This window comes from Bombina bombina, chromosome 1, assembly GCF_027579735.1.
Source record: "Bombina bombina isolate aBomBom1 chromosome 1, aBomBom1.pri, whole genome shotgun sequence".
NCBI lineage: Eukaryota > Metazoa > Chordata > Amphibia > Anura > Bombinatoridae > Bombina > Bombina bombina.
The window spans coordinates 1,097,032,636-1,097,051,717 of NC_069499.1; the positions used below are offsets into that span (position 1 = coordinate 1,097,032,636).

Genomic DNA, 19,082 nt, shown 5'->3' on the forward strand with positions numbered 1-19,082 from the left:
TGATAACATGTATAATTTGCCGTGTGCAATATGTGGGCCTCACCACACGAGATGTGGGTTCATGTACTAGAGAGCACTTTTCCACTATTACAACTGGCAAATCTACCACTCCTTTGGTTACACACTTTGCAAGAAGACATAATAAAAGTATAGAATCACTTAGATGGCAGGCAATAGATCAGGTAAACACTCCCAAAAGAGGAGGTGACAAAAATAAAAATAAATAGCTTGGTAAACAAGAAATGTATTGGATTTTCAAACCAGATACATGTATGCCAAAAGGTCTTAATTCAGAATATGACCTGAAAAATTACTGGCAATAGGTGATTTCAGATGATCAATTCCTGTCTAAGTGTTCTAGTTTTGTTACCACCTTCTATTATACACACTTATAAAATGTCCTTTAAGTGAAATATTGAAAGTAATTTCTCAAGCCCTCTCATTTTATATCATTTAATCCTATTTTATGTTATTAAAAAAAAATCATGTACTTTTTCTAAGGTTTAATTGATCTCAAATATTCTATTTTCTGTGTTCTTCTACAGGTTGATAGGCTAGCACAATGGTTTAGTAACCCACCTGATAACCCAGATCCTAGGGTTTGGTTCCAATTGGTAGTTTTTTATACCAGAGAAAGCACTAACGAATCAATAAAAAATTTAAAAACAACATTTTATTTTCTAAAATAAACAACAACTTTATTCTCTTACCATGCCATATTATCATATAAAGAAATAGCATTAGTTTAAATACACATTCTATTCAAGCTCTATTGCCATCATCTACTGGCTGATAGGCTAGCACAATGGTTAAGTAGCCAATCTGACAACCCAGAGCCAAGGGTTCAATTCAAAGGTATTCGTTTTTTCATTCCAAGTCTCCCCTATCTTTTTTCATCTATATATCTTGGGAGGAATTATCCATAAATTAAAAAGTGAAACATTCTTCAAAATTAATTTCCATGTATGTAATCCAATTCGAGTGTATGTGATGTAAGATGAGGTATTTTGTTTATTGAGAACAGAGAACTCTTCCCGCAATAACCATTTGTATATACTAATGTTTTGGAGCTGGGAAATGGTGAAATGTAAATAACATTTGTATATATTCACAAATTGTATTATAGGCTTGTATGTCACTGAAATCCCTAACATAGAATTATTGTGGATCTGATGTAAAAAATAATATATCTACAAGCCGTTTTCATAATGTGTAATATGTGAATTTCATTCTGTGATGTGGTTGAATTTACATAATTAACTAAGATAACGAACAGCTGAGTAATACATGTTTTGACCAATAATAGACCGTAGGGGTTTTAAATGAGTTGAGACTAAGGTGTATACTAAGCTATGACTACAGCGCTCATGACGAAACGCAGAAGCTGATGTACCTACTGTTCGTTTTAAGGAGCTACTAAGGTAGCATGTGGACGGTCTTTGTTTTAAACTAACATGCAATAAATGCTAAGTTTTATTCAAATTTACGGAGTATCGCTCTACCTTCTTTTTTGCTTCTTTCAGCACTTCCCAGAGCTCTTCTTTAGATTTAGGTTGTCTTATTTATTTCTCTGTCCAAGTGATCTCATACTGCCTCTATAATATTCAGGTCTGGACTCTGTGGAAGCCAGTCCAAGACTGTCAGTGTTTTATCAGCTGTTTTTCTCTCAAAATATGATTTCACTGTATTAGCTCTGTGCTTGGGATCGTTATCATGCTGAAAAAACAGAATTTATGCTTACCTGATAAATTACTTTCTCCAACGGTGTGTCCGGTCCACGGCGTCATCCTTACTTGTGGGATATTCTCTTCCCCAACAGGAAATGGCAAAGAGCCCAGCAAAGCTGGTCATATGATCCCTCCTAGGCTCCGCCTACCCCAGTCATTCGACCGACGTACAGGAGGAAATATGCATAGGAGAAACCATATGATACCGTGGTGACTGTAGTTAGAGAAAATAATTCATCAGACCTGATTAAAAAAACCAGGGCGGGCCGTGGACCGGACACACCGTTGGAGAAAGTAATTTATCAGGTAAGCATAAATTCTGTTTTCTCCAACATAGGTGTGTCCGGTCCATGGCGTCATCCTTACTTGTGGGAACCAATACCAAAGCTTTAGGACACGGATGAAGGGAGGGAGCAAATCAGATCACCTAAATGGAAGGCACCACGGCTTGCAAAACCTTTCTCCCAAAAATAGCCTCTGAAGAAGCAAAAGTATCAAATTTGTAAAATTTGGCAAAAGTGTGCAGTGAAGACCAAGTCGCTGCCTTACATATCTGGTCAACAGAAGCCTCGTTCTTGAAGGCCCATGTGGAAGCCACAGCCCTAGTGGAGTGAGCTGTGATTCTTTCAGGAGGCTGCCGTCCGGCAGTCTCATAAGCCAAACGGATAATGCTTTTAAGCCAAAAAGAAAGAGAGGTAGAAGTTGCTTTTTGACCTCTCCTTTTACCAGAATAAACAACAAACAAAGAAGAAGTTTGTCTGAAATCTTTAGTGGCCTCTAAATAGAATTTTAGAGCATGGACTACGTCCAAATTGTGTAACAAACGTTCCTTCTTTGAAACTGGATTCGGGCACAAAGAAGGTACAACTATCTCCTGGTTAATATTCTTGTTGGAAACAACTTTCGGAAGAAAACCAGGCTTAGTACGCAAAACCACATTATCTGCATGGAACACCAGATAGGGCGGAGAACACTGCAGAGCAGATAACTCAGAAACTCTTCTAGCAGAAGAAATTGCAACCAAAAATAAAACTTTCCAAGATAATAACTTAATATCTACGGAATGTAAGGGTTCAAACGGAACCCCTTGAAGAACTAGATTAAGACTCCAGGGAGGAGTCAAAGGTCTGTAAACAGGCTTGATTCTAACCAGAGCCTGAACAAACGCTTGAACGTCTGGCACAGCTGCCAGCCTTTTGTGAAGTAAAACAGATAACGCAGAAATCTGTCCCTTCAGAGAACTTGCAGATAATCCCTTCTCCAAACCCTCTTGTAGAAAGGATAAAATCCTAGGAATTTTTATCTTGTTCCATGGAAATCCTTTAGATTCACACCAACAGATATATTTTTTCCATATCTTATGGTAAATTTTTCTAGTTACAGGCTTTCTAGCCTGACTCAGAGTATCTATTACAGAATCTGAAAACCCACGCTTTGATAAAATCAAGCGTTCAATCTCCAAGCAGTCAGTTGGAGAGAAACCAGATTCGGATGTTCGAATGGACCTTGAACAAGAAGGTCCTGTCTCAAAGGTAGCTTCCATGGTGGAGCCGATGACATATTCACCAGGTCTGCATACCAAGTCCTGCGTGGCCACGCAGGAGCTATCAAGATCACCGAAGCCCTCTCCTGGTTGATCCTGGCTACCAGCCTGGGAATGAGAGGAAACGGTGGGAAAACATAAGCTAGGTTGAAGGTCCAAGGTGCTACTAGTGCATCTACTAGAGTCGCCTTGAGATCCCTGGATCTGGACCCGTAACAAGGAACCTTGAAGTTCTGACGAGACGCCATCAGATCCATGTCTGGAATGCCCCATAATTGAGTTATTTGGGCAAAGATTTCCGGGTGGAGTTCCCACTCCCCCGGATGGAATGTCTGACGACTCAGAAAATCCGCTTCCCAATTTTCCACTCCTGGGATGTGGATTGCAGACAAGTGGCAGGAGTGATCCTCCGCCCATTGAATTATCTTGGTCACTTCCTCCATCGCCAGGGAACTCCTTGTTCCCCCCTGATGGTTGATATATGCAACTGTCGTCATGTTGTCTGATTGAAACCTTATGAATTTGGCCTTTGCTAGATGAGGCCAAGCTTTGAGAGCATTGAATATCGCTCTCAGTTCCAGAATGTTTATCGGGAGAAGATATTCTTCCCGAGACCATAGACCCTGAGCTTTCACGGGTTCCCAGACCGCGCCCCAGCCCACCAGACTGGCGTCGGTCGTGACAATGACCCACTCTGGTCTGCGGAAGCTCATTCCCTGTGACAGGTTGTCCAGGATTAGCCACCAACGGAGTGAATCTCTGGTCCTTTGATCTACTTGAATCATCGGAGACAAGTCTGTATAATCCCCATTCCACTGTCTGAGCATGCACAGTTGTAATGGTCTTAGATGAATTCGTGCAAAAGGAACTATGTCCATTGCTGCAACCATTAATCCTATTACTTCCATGCACTGCGCTATGGAAGGACGAAGAACAGAATGAAGAACTTGACAAGAGCTTAGAAGTTTTGATTTTCTGACCTCTGTCAGAAAAATCCTCATTTCTAAGGAGTCTATTATTGTTCCCAAGAAGGGAACTCTTGTTGACGGGGAAAGAGAACTTTTTTCTATGTTCACTTTCCATCCGTGAGATCTGAGAAAGGCTAGGACGATGTCCGTATGAGCCTTTGCTTTTGACAGAGACGACGCTTGAATCAGGATGTCGTCCAAGTACGGTACTACTGCAATGCCCCTTGGTCTTAGAACCGCTAGAAGGGACCCTAGTACCTTTGTGAAAATTCTCGGAGCAGTGGCTAATCCGAATGGAAGTGCCACAAACTGGTAATGCTTGTCCAGAAAAGCGAACCTTAGGAACTGATGATGTTCCTTGTGGATAGGAATATGGAGGTACGCATCCTTTAAATCCACCGTGGTCATAAATTGACCTTCCTGGATGGTAGGAAGGATCATTCGAATGGTTTCCATTTTGAACGATGGAACCCTGAGAAATTTGTTTAGGATCTTGAGATCTAGAATTGGTCTGAATGTTCCCTCTTTTTTGGGAACTATGAACAGGTTGGAGTAAAACCCCATCCCTTGTTCTCTTATTGGAACTGGATGAATTACTCCCATCTTTAACAGGTCTTCTACACAATGTAAGAATGCCTGTCTTTTTATTTGGTTTGAAGATAATTGAGACCTGTGGAACCTTCCCCTTGGGGGTAGTTCCTTGAATTCCAGGAGATAACCTTGAGAAACTATTTCTAGTGCCCAAGGATCCTGAACATCTCTTGCCCAGGCCTGAGCAAAGAGAGAAAGTCTGCCCCCCACCAGATCCGGTCCCGGATAGGGGGCCATCCCTTCATGCTGTTTTGGTAGCAGTGGCAGGCTTCTTGGCCTGCTTACCCTTGTTCCAGCCTTGCATCGGTCTCCAGGCTGGTTTGGGTTGAGAAGTATTACCCTCTTGCTTAGAGGATGTAGAAGTAGAGGCTGGTCCGTTTCTGCGAAAGGGACGAAAATTAGGCTTATTTCTAGCCTTAAAAGACCTATCCTGAGGAAGGGCGTGGCCCTTTCCTCCGGTGATGTCTGAAATAATCTCTTTCAAATCAGGACCAAACAGTGTTTTGCCCTTGAAAGGGATGTTAAGCAATTTTGTCTTGGAAGACACATCCGCTGACCAAGACTTTAGCCAGAGCGCTCTGCGCGCCACGATAGCAAACCGGCATCTAGAATAAAAGAGTTAGCCAATTTAAATGCATGAACTCTGTCCATAACCTCCTCATACGAAGATTCTTTATTGAGCGACTTTTCTAGTTCTTCGAACCAGAAACACGCTGCCGTAGTGACAGGAACAATGCATGAAATTGGTTGAAGAAGGTAACCTTGCTGAACAAACATTTTTTTAAGCAAACCCTCTAATTTTTTATCCATAGGATCTTTAAAAGCACAACTATCTTCTATGGGAATAGTAGTGCGTTGGTTTAGAGTAGAGACCGCCCCCTCGACCTTAGGGACTGTCTGCCATAAGTCCTTTCTGGGGTCGACTATAGGAAATAATTTCTTAAATATAGGGGGAGGAACAAAAGGTATGCGGGGCCTTTCCCATTCCTTGTTTACTATGTCCGCCACCCGCTTGGGTATAGGAAAAACATCGGGGGGCACCGGAACCTCTAGGAACTTGTCCATCTTACATAATTTCTCTGGAATGACCAAATTGTCACAATCATCCAGAGTAGATAATACCTCCTTAAGCAGTGCGCGGAGATGTTCTAATTTAAATTTAAATGTCACAACATCAGGTTCAGCTTGTTGAGAAATTTTTCCTGAATCTGAAATTTCTCCCTCAGACAAAACCTCCCTCCTGGCCCCCTCAGATTGGTGTGAGGGTATGTCAGAAACGTTATCATCAGCGTCCTCTTGCTCTTCAGTGTTTAAAACAGAGCAATCGCGCTTTCTTTGATAAGTATACATTTTAGATAAAATATTTGCAATAGAATTATCCATAACAGCCGTTAATTGTTGCATAGTAATAAGTATTGGCGCACTAGATGTACTAGGGGCCTCTTGTGTGGGCAAAACTGGTGTAGACACAGAAGGGGGTGATGCAGTACCATGCTTACTCCCCTCATCTGAAGAATCATCTTGGGCACTATTATTATCTGTGGCATCATTGTCCCTACTTTGTTTGGACACCATGTCACAATTATCACATATATTTAAATGGGGAGACACATTGGCTTTCATACATATAGAACATCGTTTATCTCATGGTTCAGACATGTTAAACAGGCTTAAACTTGTCAACAAAGCACAAAAAACGTTTTAAAATAAAACCGTTACTGTCACTTTAAATTTTAAACAGAACACACTTTATTACTGAATATGCGAAAAAGTATGAAGCAATTGTTCAAAATTCACCAAAATTTCACCACAGTGTCTTAAAGCCTTAAAAGTATTGCACACCAAATTTGAAAGCTTTAACCCTTAAAATAACGGAACCAGAGCCGTTTTTACATTTAACCCCTATACAGTCCCAGGAATCTGCTTTGCTGAGACCCAACCAAGCCCAGAGGGGAATACGATACCAAATGACGCCTTCTATAAGCTTTTTCAGTGGATCTTAGCTCCTCACACATGCATCTGCATGCCTTGCCTTCCAAAAACAACTGCGCATTAGTGGCGCGAAAATGAGGCTCTGCCTATGACTAGAGAAGGCCCCCATCTGAAAAAGGTGTCCATACAGTGCCTGCCATTTTTTAACAACAATCCCCAAGATTATAATAACTATAAAGAGCTATAATCTGTCAAATATGCTTAGCAAAGTAATCGTTTTAGCCCAGAAAAATGTCTACCAGTTTTTTAAGCCCTTATAAAGCCTTTATTCTTTTACTTAATCTAAGAAAATGGCTTACCGGTCCCCATAGGGAAAATGACAGCCTTCCAGCATTACCAAGTCGTGTTAGAAATGTGGCCAGTCATACCTCAGGCAGAAAAGTCTGCCAACTGCTTCCCCCAACTGAAGTTACTTCATCTCAACAGTCCTGTGTGGAAACAGCAATCGATTTTAGTAACGTTTGCTAAAATCATCTTCCTCTTACAAACAGAAATCTTCTTCTCTTTTCTGTTTCAGAGTAAATAGTACATACCAGCACTATTTTAAAATAACAAACACTTGATTGAAGAATAAAAACTACATTTAAACACCAAAAAACTCTTAGCCATCTCCGTGGAGATGTTGCCTGTGCAACGGCAAAGAGAATGACTGGGGTAGGCGGAGCCTAGGAGGGATCATATGACCAGCTTTGCTGGGCTCTTTGCCATTTCCTGTTGGGGAAGAGAATATCCCACAAGTAAGGATGACGCCGTGGACCGGACACACCTATGTTGGAGAAATAAAACCATTCCCAATCAGGTGCTTTCCAGAAGAAATGGCATGATGAATTAAAACCTTTCTGTACTTTTCAGCATTCATGATCACATCAATTCGGACAATAATCGCCAACACTACTGGCAGAAATGCAGCCCCAAAGCAGGACAGACCCTCCACCATGTTTCACTGAAGGCCGCAAGCACTCATTCTTCCATCTCTCTCCAACTCTTCTCACATATTGTCGACAATTGGACCCAAACATTTCAAACTTGGATTTGTCACTCCATAATACTCTTTTCCACTGATCTTCATTCCAATCTTTGTGAGTTTTAGCATATCTTAGCCTTTTCGCCCTGTTCCCCTTCCAAAAAAAAATTGTTTCTTGGCTGCTACCCTTCCACAAAGACCATTCCTAATCAAGCTTCTTCAGACTGTAGAAGGGTCAATTTGGCATTCCAATGAAGCTCCCAGATGCTGAGCCAGGTCCTTGCTGGACTTCTTCTGGTCTCTCAAAGAAGAAACTCTGAGAAACTTCTCATCAGATTTTGAAAGTTTTCTTGGCCTTCCAGTCCTTTTTGTCCTTGACCTCTCCCGATTCTTCAAATTTCTTTAGAACAGCTTGACTACCACATCTTGAGTATCCAGTTTGTTTGCCGATTTCCCCTTTGAGAGTGGCCTTACTGATGCAAAAGTATGATTTTATGTCTGTCAAATTCTGTGATATTTGACATTTTGAAAGGAATGATGTGATTAAAAGTTGGTCTTATTAGCAAGCTTCCAATAAATTAAACTTATACCACATGTGTATGTAATGCTCAAGCATGTCTTGCACAAACCTGGTGTAATGGACATTTTTCAGAGCAGTCATTTTGACATGAAATATTAGGAAAAATACAGGTGTTAGCAATAACATTAATTACGGTTGGATAAAATGATGACCAACAAGGGTACAGTATTTTGTTCTGTTCTCCTACACTGGACACTGTCTGCCTGTCACCTAAGCCCCCCTCATGATTTTTATGACACCTCCTCCTCTCCCTGCACTCAGACCTTTGTAACACTTTGTCTTTTTAGCTATCCTGTGTTTTAAGATATAATCTGTAAATTCCATTGAATTGGTCAGTATTGCTTCAGACTTGAGAAAGGAAGGAACTCTTCCGAAAACTTGTCTTCTTATAGATGTATAGTTAGTCCAATAAAAAAAAAAAAAAACGTAATTTATGCTTACCTGATAAATTCCTTTCTTCTGTTGTGTGATCAGTCCACGGGTCATCATTACTTCTGGGATATAACTCCTCCCCAACAGGAAATGCAAGAGGATTCACCCAGCAGAGCTGCATATAGCTCCTCCCCTCTACGTCAGTCCCAGTCATTCGACCAAGAATCAACGAGAAAGGAGTAACCAAGGGTGAAGTGGTGACTGGAGTATAATTTAAAAGATATTTACCTGCCTTAAAACAGGGCGGGCCGTGGACTGATCACACAACAGAAGAAAGGAATTTATCAGGTAAGCATAAATTACGTTTTCTTCTGTTATGTGTGATCAGTCCACGGGTCATCATTACTTCTGGGATACCAATACCAAAGCAAAAGTACACGGATGACGGGAGGGATAGGCAGGCTCATTATACAGAAGGAACCACTGCCTGAAGAACCTTTCTCCCAAAAATAGCCTCCGAAGAAGCAAAAGTGTCAAATTTGTAAAATTTGGAAAAAGTATGAAGCGAAGACCAAGTTGCAGCCTTGCAAATCTGTTCAACAGAGGCCTCATTCTTAAAGGCCCAAGTGGAAGCCACAGCTCTAGTGGAGTGAGCTGTAATTCTTTCAGGAGGCTGCTGTCCAGCAGTCTCATAGGCTAAACGTATTATGCTACGAAGCCAAAAAGAGAGAGAGGTAGCAGAAGCTTTTTGACCTCTCCTCTGTCCAGAATAAACGACAAACAGGGAAGAAGTTTGGCGAAAATCTTTAGTTGCCTGCAAGTAGAACTTGAGGGCACGAACTACATCCAGATTGTGTAGAAGACGTTCCTTCTTTGAAGAAGGATTTGGACACAAGGATGGAACAACAATCTCTTGATTGATATTCCTGTTAGTGACTACCTTAGGTAAGAACCCAGGTTTAGTACGCAGAACTACCTTGTCTGAGTGAAAAATCAGATAAGGAGAATCACAATGTAAAGCTGATAACTCAGAGACTCTTCGAGCCGAGGAAATAGCCATTAAAAACAGAACTTTCCAAGATAACAATTTTATATCAATGGAATGAAGGGGTTCAAACGGAACACCCTGTAAAACGTTAAGAACTAAGTTTAAACTCCATGGCGGAGCAACAGCTTTAAACACAGGCTTGATCCTAGCTAAAGCCTGACAAAAGGCCTGGACGTCTGGATTTTCTGACAGACGCCTGTGTAACAAGATGGACAGAGCTGAAATCTGTCCCTTTAATGAACTAGCTGATAAACCCTTTTCTAAACCTTCTTGTAGAAAGGACAATATCCTAGGGATCCTAACCTTACTCCAGGAGTAACGTTTGGATTCGCACCAGTATAGGTATTTACGCCATATTTTATGGTAAATCTTTCTGGTAACAGGCTTCCTAGCCTGTATCAGGGTATCAATAACCGACTCAGAAAAACCACGTTTTGATAAAATCAAGCGTTCAATTTCCAAGCAGTCAGCTTCAGAGAAGTTAGATTTTGATGTTTGAATGGACCCTGTATCAGAAGGTCCTGTCTTAGAGGTAGAGACCAAGGCGGGCAGGATGACATGTCCACTAGATCTGCATACCAAGTCCTGCGTGGCCATGCAGGCGCTATTAGAATCACTGATGCTCTCTCCTGTTTGATTTTGGCAATCAATCGAGGAAGCAGCGGGAAGGGTGGAAACACATAAGCCATCCCGAAGTTCCAAGGTGCTGTCAAAGCATCTATCAGAACCGCTCCCGGATCCCTGGATCTGGACCCGTAGTGAGGAAGTTTGGCGTTCTGGCGAGACGCCATGAGATCTATCTCTGGTTTGCCCCAACGTCGAAGTATTTGGGCAAAGACCTCCGGATGAAGTTCCCACTCCCCCGGATGAAAAGTCTGGCGACTCAAAAAATCCGCCTCCCAGTTCTCCACTCCCGGGATGTGGATTGCTGACAGGTGGCAAGAGTGAGACTCTGCCCAGCGAATTATCTTTGATACTTCCATCATTGCTAGGGAGCTTCTTGTCCCTCCCTGATGGTTGATGTAAGCTACAGTCGTGATGTTGTCCGACTGAAACCTGATGAACCCCCGAGTTGTTAATTGGGGCCAAGCCAGAAGGGCATTGAGAACTGCTCTCAATTCCAGAATGTTTATTGGAAGGAGACTCTCCTCCTGATTCCATAGCCCCTGAGCCTTCAGAGAATTCCAGACAGCGCCCCAACCTAGTAGGCTGGCGTCTGTTGTTACAATTGTCCAGTCTGGCCTGCTGAATGGCATCCCCCTGGACAGGTGTGGCCGATAAAGCCACCATAGAAGAGAATTTCTGGTCTCTTGATTCAGATTCAGAGTAGGGGACAAATCTGAGTAATCCCCATTCCACTGACTTAGCATGCACAATTGCAGTGGTCTGAGGTGTAGGCGTGCAAAAGGTACTTTGTCCATTGCCGCTACCATTAAGCCGATCACCTCCATGCATTGAGCTACTGACGGGTGTTGAATGGAATGAAGGACACGGCATGCATTTAGAAGCTTTGTTAACCTGTCTTCTGTCAGGTAAATCTTCATTTCTACAGAATCTATAAGAGTCCCCAAGAATGGAACTCTTGTGAGAGGAAAAAGAGAACTCTTCTTTTCGTTCACTTTCCATCCATGCGACCTTAGAAATGCCAGAACTAACTCTGTATGAGACTTGGCAGTTTGAAAGCTTGAAGCTTGAATTAGAATGTCGTCTAGATACGGAGCTACCGAAATCCCTCGCGGTCTTAGTACCGCCAGAAGGGCACCCAGAACCTTTGTGAAGATTCTTGGAGCCGTAGCCAATCCGAATGGAAGAGCTACAAACTGGTAGTGCCTGTCTAAGAAGGCAAACCTTAGGTACCGGTGATGATCTTTGTGAATCGGTATGTGAAGGTAAGCATCTTTTAAATCCACTGTGGTCATGTACTGACCCTTTTGGATCATGGGTAAGATTGTCCGAATAGTTTCCATTTTGAACGATGGAACTCTTAGGAATTTGTTTAGAATCTTTAAATCTAAGATTGGCCTGAAAGTTCCCTCTTTTTTGGGAACCACAAACAGGTTTGAGTAGAACCCTTGTCCTTGTTCCGACCGCGGAACCGGATGGATCACTCCCATTAATAACAGATCTTGTACACAGCGTAGAAACGCTTCTTTCTTTATCTGGTTTGTTGACAACCTTGACAGATGAAATCTCCCTCTTGGGGGAGATAATTTGAAGTCTAGAAGGTATCCCTGAGATATGATCTCTAGCGCCCAGGGATCCTGAACATCTCTTGCCCAGGCCTGGGCGAAGAGAGAAAGTCTGCCCCCCACTAGATCCGGTCCCGGATCGAGGGCTCTCGGTTCATGCTGTCTTTGGGGCAGCAGCAGGTTTCCTGGCCTGCTTGCCCTTGTTCCAGGACTGGTTAGGTTTCCAGCCTTGCCTGTAACGAGCAACAGCTCCCTCCTGTTTTGGTGCAGTGGAGGTTGATGCTGCTCCTGTTTTGAAATTCCGAAAGGGACGAAAATTAGACTGTCTAGCCTTAGCTTTGGCTTTGTCTTGAGGTAGGGCGTGGCCCTTACCTCCTGTAATGTCAGCGATAATTTCTTTCAAACCGGGCCCAAATAAAGACTGCCCCTTGAAAGGTATATTAAGTAATTTGGACTTAGAAGTAACATCAGCTGACCAGGATTTTAGCCACAGCGCCCTACGTGCCTGGATGGCGAATCCTGAGTTCTTAGCCGTAAGTTTGGTTAAATGTACTACGGCCTCCGAAATGAATGAATTAGCTAGTTTAAGGACTCTAAGCCTGTCCGTAATGTCGTCTAGCGTAGATGAACTAAGGTTCTCTTCCAGAGACTCAATCCAAAATGCTGCCGCAGCCGTAATCGGCGCGATACATGCAAGGGGTTGCAATATAAAACCTTGTTGAACAAACATTTTCTTAAGGTAACCCTCTAATTTTTTATCCATTGGATCTGAAAAAGCACAGCTATCCTCCACCGGGATAGTGGTACGCTTAGCTAAAGTAGAAACTGCTCCCTCCACCTTAGGGACCGTTTGCCATAAGTCCCGAGTGGTGGCGTCTATTGGAAACATCTTTCTAAATATTGGAGGGGGTGAGAACGGCACACCGGGTCTATCCCACTCCTTAGTAACAATTTCAGTTAGTCTCTTAGGTATAGGAAAAACGTCAGTACTCGCCGGTACCGCAAAGTATTTATCCAACCTACACAATTTCTCTGGTATTGCAACGGTGTTACAATCATTGAGAGCTGCTAAAACCTCCCCTAGTAATACACGGAGGTTCTCCAATTTAAATTTAAAATTTGAAATATCTGAATCCAATCTGTTTGGATCAGAACCGTCACCCACAGAATGAAGCTCTCCGTCCTCATGCTCTGCAAGCTGTGACGCAGTATCAGACATGACCCTAGTATTGTCAGCGCACTCTGTTCTCACCCCAGAGTGATCACGCTTGCCTCTTAGTTCTGGTAATTTAGACAAAACTTCAGTCATAACAGTAGCCATATCTTGTAATGTTATCTGTAATGGTCGCCCAGATGTACTAGGCGCCATAATATCACGCACCTCCCGGGCGGGAGATGCAGGTACTGCCGCGTGAGGCGAGTTAGTCGGCATAACTCTCCCCTCGCTGTTTGGTGAAATTTGTTCAAATTGTACAGATTGACTTTTATTTAAAGTAGCATCAATACAGTTAGTACATAAATTTCTATTGGGCTCCACCTTGGCATTGGAACAAATGACACAGATATATTCCTCTGAGTCAGACATGTTTAACACACTAGCAATAAACTTGCAACTTGGTTATAATCTTTTTTAGCAAAAACGTACTGTGCCTCAAAGAGGTACTAAACGATTAAATGACAGTTGAAATAATGAACTGAAAAACAGTTATAGCATCAAACTTTAAAACAACACAACTTTTAGTAAAGGTTTGTTCCCATTAGTAAAATAACAATAATTAAATTTGACATAAAAAATTACAGAGCAACGTTTTTATTCACAGTCAATATAAAATTCTCACAGCTCTGCTGAGAGAATCTACCTCCCTCCAAAGAAGTTTGAAGACCCCTGAGATCTGTCAGAGATGAACCGGATCATGCAGGAAATATAAGAGTAGCTGACTGGAAATTTTTGATGCGTAGCAAAGAGCGCCAAAAACGGCCCCTCCCTCTCACACACAGCAGTGAAGAGAAACGAAACTGTCACAATTAAAAGCAAACAACTGCCAAGTGGAAAATAATGCCCAAATATTTATTCACTCAGTACCTCAGAAATGTAAACGATTCTACATTCCAGCAAAAACGTTTAACATGATAAATACTTATTAAAAGGATTAGTGACTTTTAACAGAGTAGTTCCGGTGAAATACCATCCCCAGAATACTGAAATGTATACATACATGTCATTATAACGGTATGGCAGGATTTTCTCATCAATTCCATTCAGAAAATAAAAACTGCTACATACCTCAATGCAGATTCATCTGCCCGCTGTCCCCTGATCTGAAGCTTTTACCTCCCTCAGATGGCCGAGAACAGCAATATGATCTTAACTACTCCGGTTAAAATCATAGTAAAAAACTCTGGTAGATTCTTCCTCAAACTCTGCCAGAGAAGTAATAACACGCTCCGGTGCTATTGTAAAATAACAAACTTTTGATTGAAGTCATAAAAACTAAGTATAATCACCATAGTCCTCTCACACATCCTATCTAGTCGTTGGGTGCAAGAGAATGACTGGGACTGACGTAGAGGGGAGGAGCTATATGCAGCTCTGCTGGGTGAATCCTCTTGCATTTCCTGTTGGGGAGGAGTTATATCCCAGAAGTAATGATGACCCGTGGACTGATCACACATAACAGAAGAAAGTATCATTGCTCAATGCAATACTCTTGTTATTTTAATATCTAAATCTCTGGACTAACACGGCTACTCCAATCAACGTATATATATATATATATATATATATATATATATATATATATATATATATATATATATACACACATATACATACACACACACACACACAGTATCTCACAAAAGTGAGTACACTCCTCACATTTTTGTAAATATTTTATATCTATCTTCATTTGACAACACTGAAGAAATGACACTTTGCTACAATGTAAAGTAGTGAGTGTACAGCCTGTATAACAGTGTAAATTTGCTGTCCCCTCAAAATAACACAAAGCCATTAATGCCTAAACCGTTGGCAACAAAAGTGAGTACACCCCTAAGTGCAAATGTCCAAATTGGGCCCAATTAGCCATTTTCCCTCCCCGGTGTCATGTGACTCATTAGTGTTACAAGGTATCAGGTGTGAATGGGGAGCAGGTGTGTTAATTGTGTCCAACCCAGGCAGCATTCGACAAGGGGCAGTGACTGAGTCAGTGACTGTCAGACCCAGACCACTCCTGTGCTCTACCTCCATGGGGGAAGTCTCAGGCTCCCATCAGCATAAGCTCATCATGCACACAGACACAGAACCGGTCAGGGGTGACATTCGAGGTGGGACATGTACATTTCTTCCCTAACCTCCTTCCTACGTATTGTGCATAAGCATTGGTTGCATACAGGTAGGCAGGCAGACTTAGTAATGTCAGTGGTCAGGCTAATAGGTTAATATGATCAGTAATATTTTTACTGAGAGAGGAGGCGTCGTAATCTTGAACCCAGGCAGCAGAATATCTTGAGATGGCCTGTCCATTTCCTACATCAGTCTGCTGCAAAAAAGAGAATTAGATATAGCAATACCGATGGCTTGTAATGGAACTTCCTTCTGACTACCTCATAGTATGTGAACAACTTATTTCCGTAGTAATTTGCAGTAACAAGCAGAAAAAACTATGAGCAACATAGAAACTCCTTTGCAGATTTGTACTTGAAAGCAAGATTAAACCACTTACCTAAAAATAAATCCATGGGAATCAATCGTTGTCCCATATTGTGATCCTTTAAGGTTTCCAGAGTTTCCTACCACAGCACAAATTCGGCATGGACGGTTTTCTTGTTCCTCATATGGATTTCCAGTTGGCACAACCTTAAACATTTGCTCAAGAACTTCAGGAAAGTGACTTGCATTATTCCTTCCTTGGAGTTTCTGTGAGTACGTACAAAAACAGAATTTATGTTTACCTGATAAATTACTTTCTCCAACGGTGTGTCCGGTCCACGGCGTCATCCTTACTTGTGGGACATTCTCTTCCCCAACAGGAAATGGCAAAGAGCCCAGCAAAGCTGGTCACATGATCCCTCCTAGGCTCCGCCTACCCCAGTCATTCGACCGACGTTAAGGAGGAATATTTGCATAGGAGAAACCATATGTTACCGTGGTGACTGTAGTTAAAGAAAATAAATTATCAGACCTGATTAAAAAAACCAGGGCGGGCCGTGGACCGGACACACCGTTGGAGAAAGTAATTTATCAGGTAAACATAAATTCTGTTTTCTCCAACATAGGTGTGTCCGGTCCACGGCGTCATCCTTACTTGTGGGAACCAATACCAAAGCTTTAGGACACGGATGAAGGGAGGGAGCAAATCAGGTCACCTAAATGGAAGGCACCACGGCTTGCAAAACCTTTCTCCCAAAAATAGCCTCAGAAGAAGCAAAAGTATCAAATTTGTAAAATTTAGAAAAAGTGTGCAGTGAAGACCAAGTCGCTGCCTTACATATCTGATCAACAGAAGCCTCGTTCTTGAAGGCCCATGTGGAAGCCACAGCCCTAGTGGAGTGAGCTGTGATTCTTTCAGGAGGCTGCCGTCCGGCAGTCTCATAAGCCAATCGGATAATGCTTTTAATCCAGAAGGAGAGAGAGGTAGAAGTTGCTTTTTGACCTCTCCGTTTACCAGAATAAACAACAAACAAAGACAAAGTTTGTCTGAAAACCTTAGTAGCTGCTAAGTAAAATTTGAGAGCACGAACTACATCCAAGTTGTGCAACAAACGTTCCTTCTTTGAAACTGGATTAGGACACAAAGAAGGCACAACTATCTCCTGGTTAATGTCTTTGTTAGAAACAACTTTTGGAAGAAAACCAGGTTTAGTACGCAAAACCACCTTATCTGCATGGAACACCAGATAAGGAGAAGAACACTGCAGAGCAGATAATTCTGAAACTCTTCTAGCAGAAGAAATTGCAACCAAAAACAAAACTTTCCAAGATAATAACTTAATATCAACGGAATGTAAGGGTTCAAACGGAACCCCCTGAAGAACTGAAAGAACTAGGTTGAGACTCCAAGGAGGAGTCAAAATTTTGTAAACAGGCTTGATTCTAACCAGAGCCTGAACAAAGGCTAGAACATCTGGCACAGCTGCCAGCTTTTTGTGAAGTAACACAGACAAGGCAGAAATCTGTCCCATCAAGGAACTTGCAGATAATCCTTTTTCCAATCCTTCTCGAAGGAAGGATAGACTCTTAGGAATCTTAACCTTGTCCCAAGGGAATCCTGCAGATTCACACCAACAGATATACCAAATTATGTGGTAATTTTCTGGTTACAGGCTTTCAGGCCTGAACAAGAGTATTAATAACAGAATCTGAGAACCCTCGCTTTGATAAGATCAAGCGTTCAATCTCCAAGCAGTCAGCTGGAGTGGGTCGAACGGACCTAGAACAAGAAGGTCTCGTCTCAAAGGTAGCTTCCATGGTGGAGCCGATGACATATTCACCAGATCTGCATACCAAGTCCTGCGTGGCCACGCAGGAGCTATCAAAATCACCGACGCCCTCTCCTGATTGATCCTGGCTACCAGCCTGGGGATGAGAGGAAACGGCGGGAACACATAAGCTAGTTTGAAGGTCCAAGGTGCTACTAGTGCATCCACTAGAGCCGCCTTGGGATCCCTGGATCAGTACCCGTAGTAAGGAACTCTGAAGTTCTGACGAGAGGCCATCAGATCCATGTCTGGAATGCCCCACGGTTGAGTGACTTGGGCAAAGATTTCCGGATGGAGTTCCCACTCCCCCGGATGCAATGTCTGACGACTCAGAAAATCCGCTTCCCAATTTTCCACTCCTGGGATGTGGATAGCAGACAGGTGGCAGGAGTGAGACTCCGCCCATAGAATGATTTTGGTCACTTCTTCCATCGCTAGGGAACTCCTTGTTCCCCCCTGATGGTTGATGTATGAACTTGGCCCTCGCTAGCTGAGGCCAAGCTTTGAGAGCATTGAATATCGCTCTCAGTTCCAGAATATTTATCGGTAGAAGAGATTCTACCCGAGACCAAAGACCCTGAGCTTTCAGGGATCCCCAGACCGCGCCCCAGCCCATCAGACTGGCGTCGGTCGTGACAATGACCCACTCTGGTCTGCGGAAGGTCATCCCTTGTGACAGGTTGTCCAGGGACAGCCACCAACGGAATGAGTCTCTGGTCCTCTGATTTACTTGTATCTTCGGAGACAAGTCTGAATAGTCCCCATTCCACTGACTGAGCAGGAACAGTTGTAATGGTCTTAGATGAATGCGCACAAAAGGAACTATGTCCATTGCCGCTACCATCAAACCTATCACTTCCATGCACTGCGCTATGGAAGGAAGAGGAACGGAATGAAGTATCCGACAAGAGTCTAGAAGTTTTGTTTTTCTGGCTTCTGTCAGAAAAATCCTCATTTCTAAGGAGTCTATTATAGTTCCCAAGAAGGGAACCCTCGTTGACGGAGATAGAGAACTCTTTTCCATGTTCACTTTCCATCCGTGAGATCTGAGAAAGGCCAGGACAATGTCCGTGTGAGCCTTTACTTGAGGAAGGGACGACGCTCGAATCAGAATGTCGTCCAAGTAAGGTACTACAGCAATGCCCCTTGGTCTTAGCACCGCCAGAAGGGACCCTAGTACCTATGAGAAAATCCTAGGAGCAGTGGCTAATCCGAAAGAAAACGCCACGAACTGGAAATGCTTGTCCAGGAATTCAAACCTTAGGAACCGATGATGTTCCTTGTGGATAGGAATATGTAGATACGCATCCTTGAAGTCCACCTTGGTCATGAATTGACCTTCCTGGATGGAAGGAAGAAGTGTTCGAATGGTTTCCATCTTGAACGATGGAACCTTGAGAAACTTGTTCAAGATCTTGAGATCTAAGATTGGTCTGAACGTTCCCTCTTTTTTGGGAACTATGAACAGATTGGAGTAGAACCCCATCCCTTGTTCTCCTAATGGAACAGGATGAATCACTCCCATTTTTAGCAGGTCTTCTACCCAATGTAAGAATGCCTGTCTTCTTATGTGGTCTGAAGACAACTGAGACCTGTGGAACCTCCCCCTTGGAGGAAGCCCCTTGAA

At 42.7% G+C, this 19,082-nt stretch overlaps 1 protein-coding gene across 3 annotated transcripts in view; it reads right to left on the reverse strand.

Annotated features, from left to right (window-relative positions):
* The window catches only part of LOC128642330 (CMP-N-acetylneuraminate-beta-galactosamide-alpha-2,3-sialyltransferase 2), a 334,854-nt gene that overhangs the window by 92,088 nt on the left and 223,684 nt on the right, over positions 1 to 19,082 (reverse strand). For all 3 annotated transcript variants that reach the window (XM_053695242.1, XM_053695177.1, XM_053695104.1), the window contains exon 3: positions 15,700 to 15,893. In XM_053695242.1, coding sequence (XP_053551217.1) covers positions 15,700 to 15,893 — 194 coding nt within the window. The remainder of the gene's footprint in view (positions 1 to 15,699; positions 15,894 to 19,082) is intronic.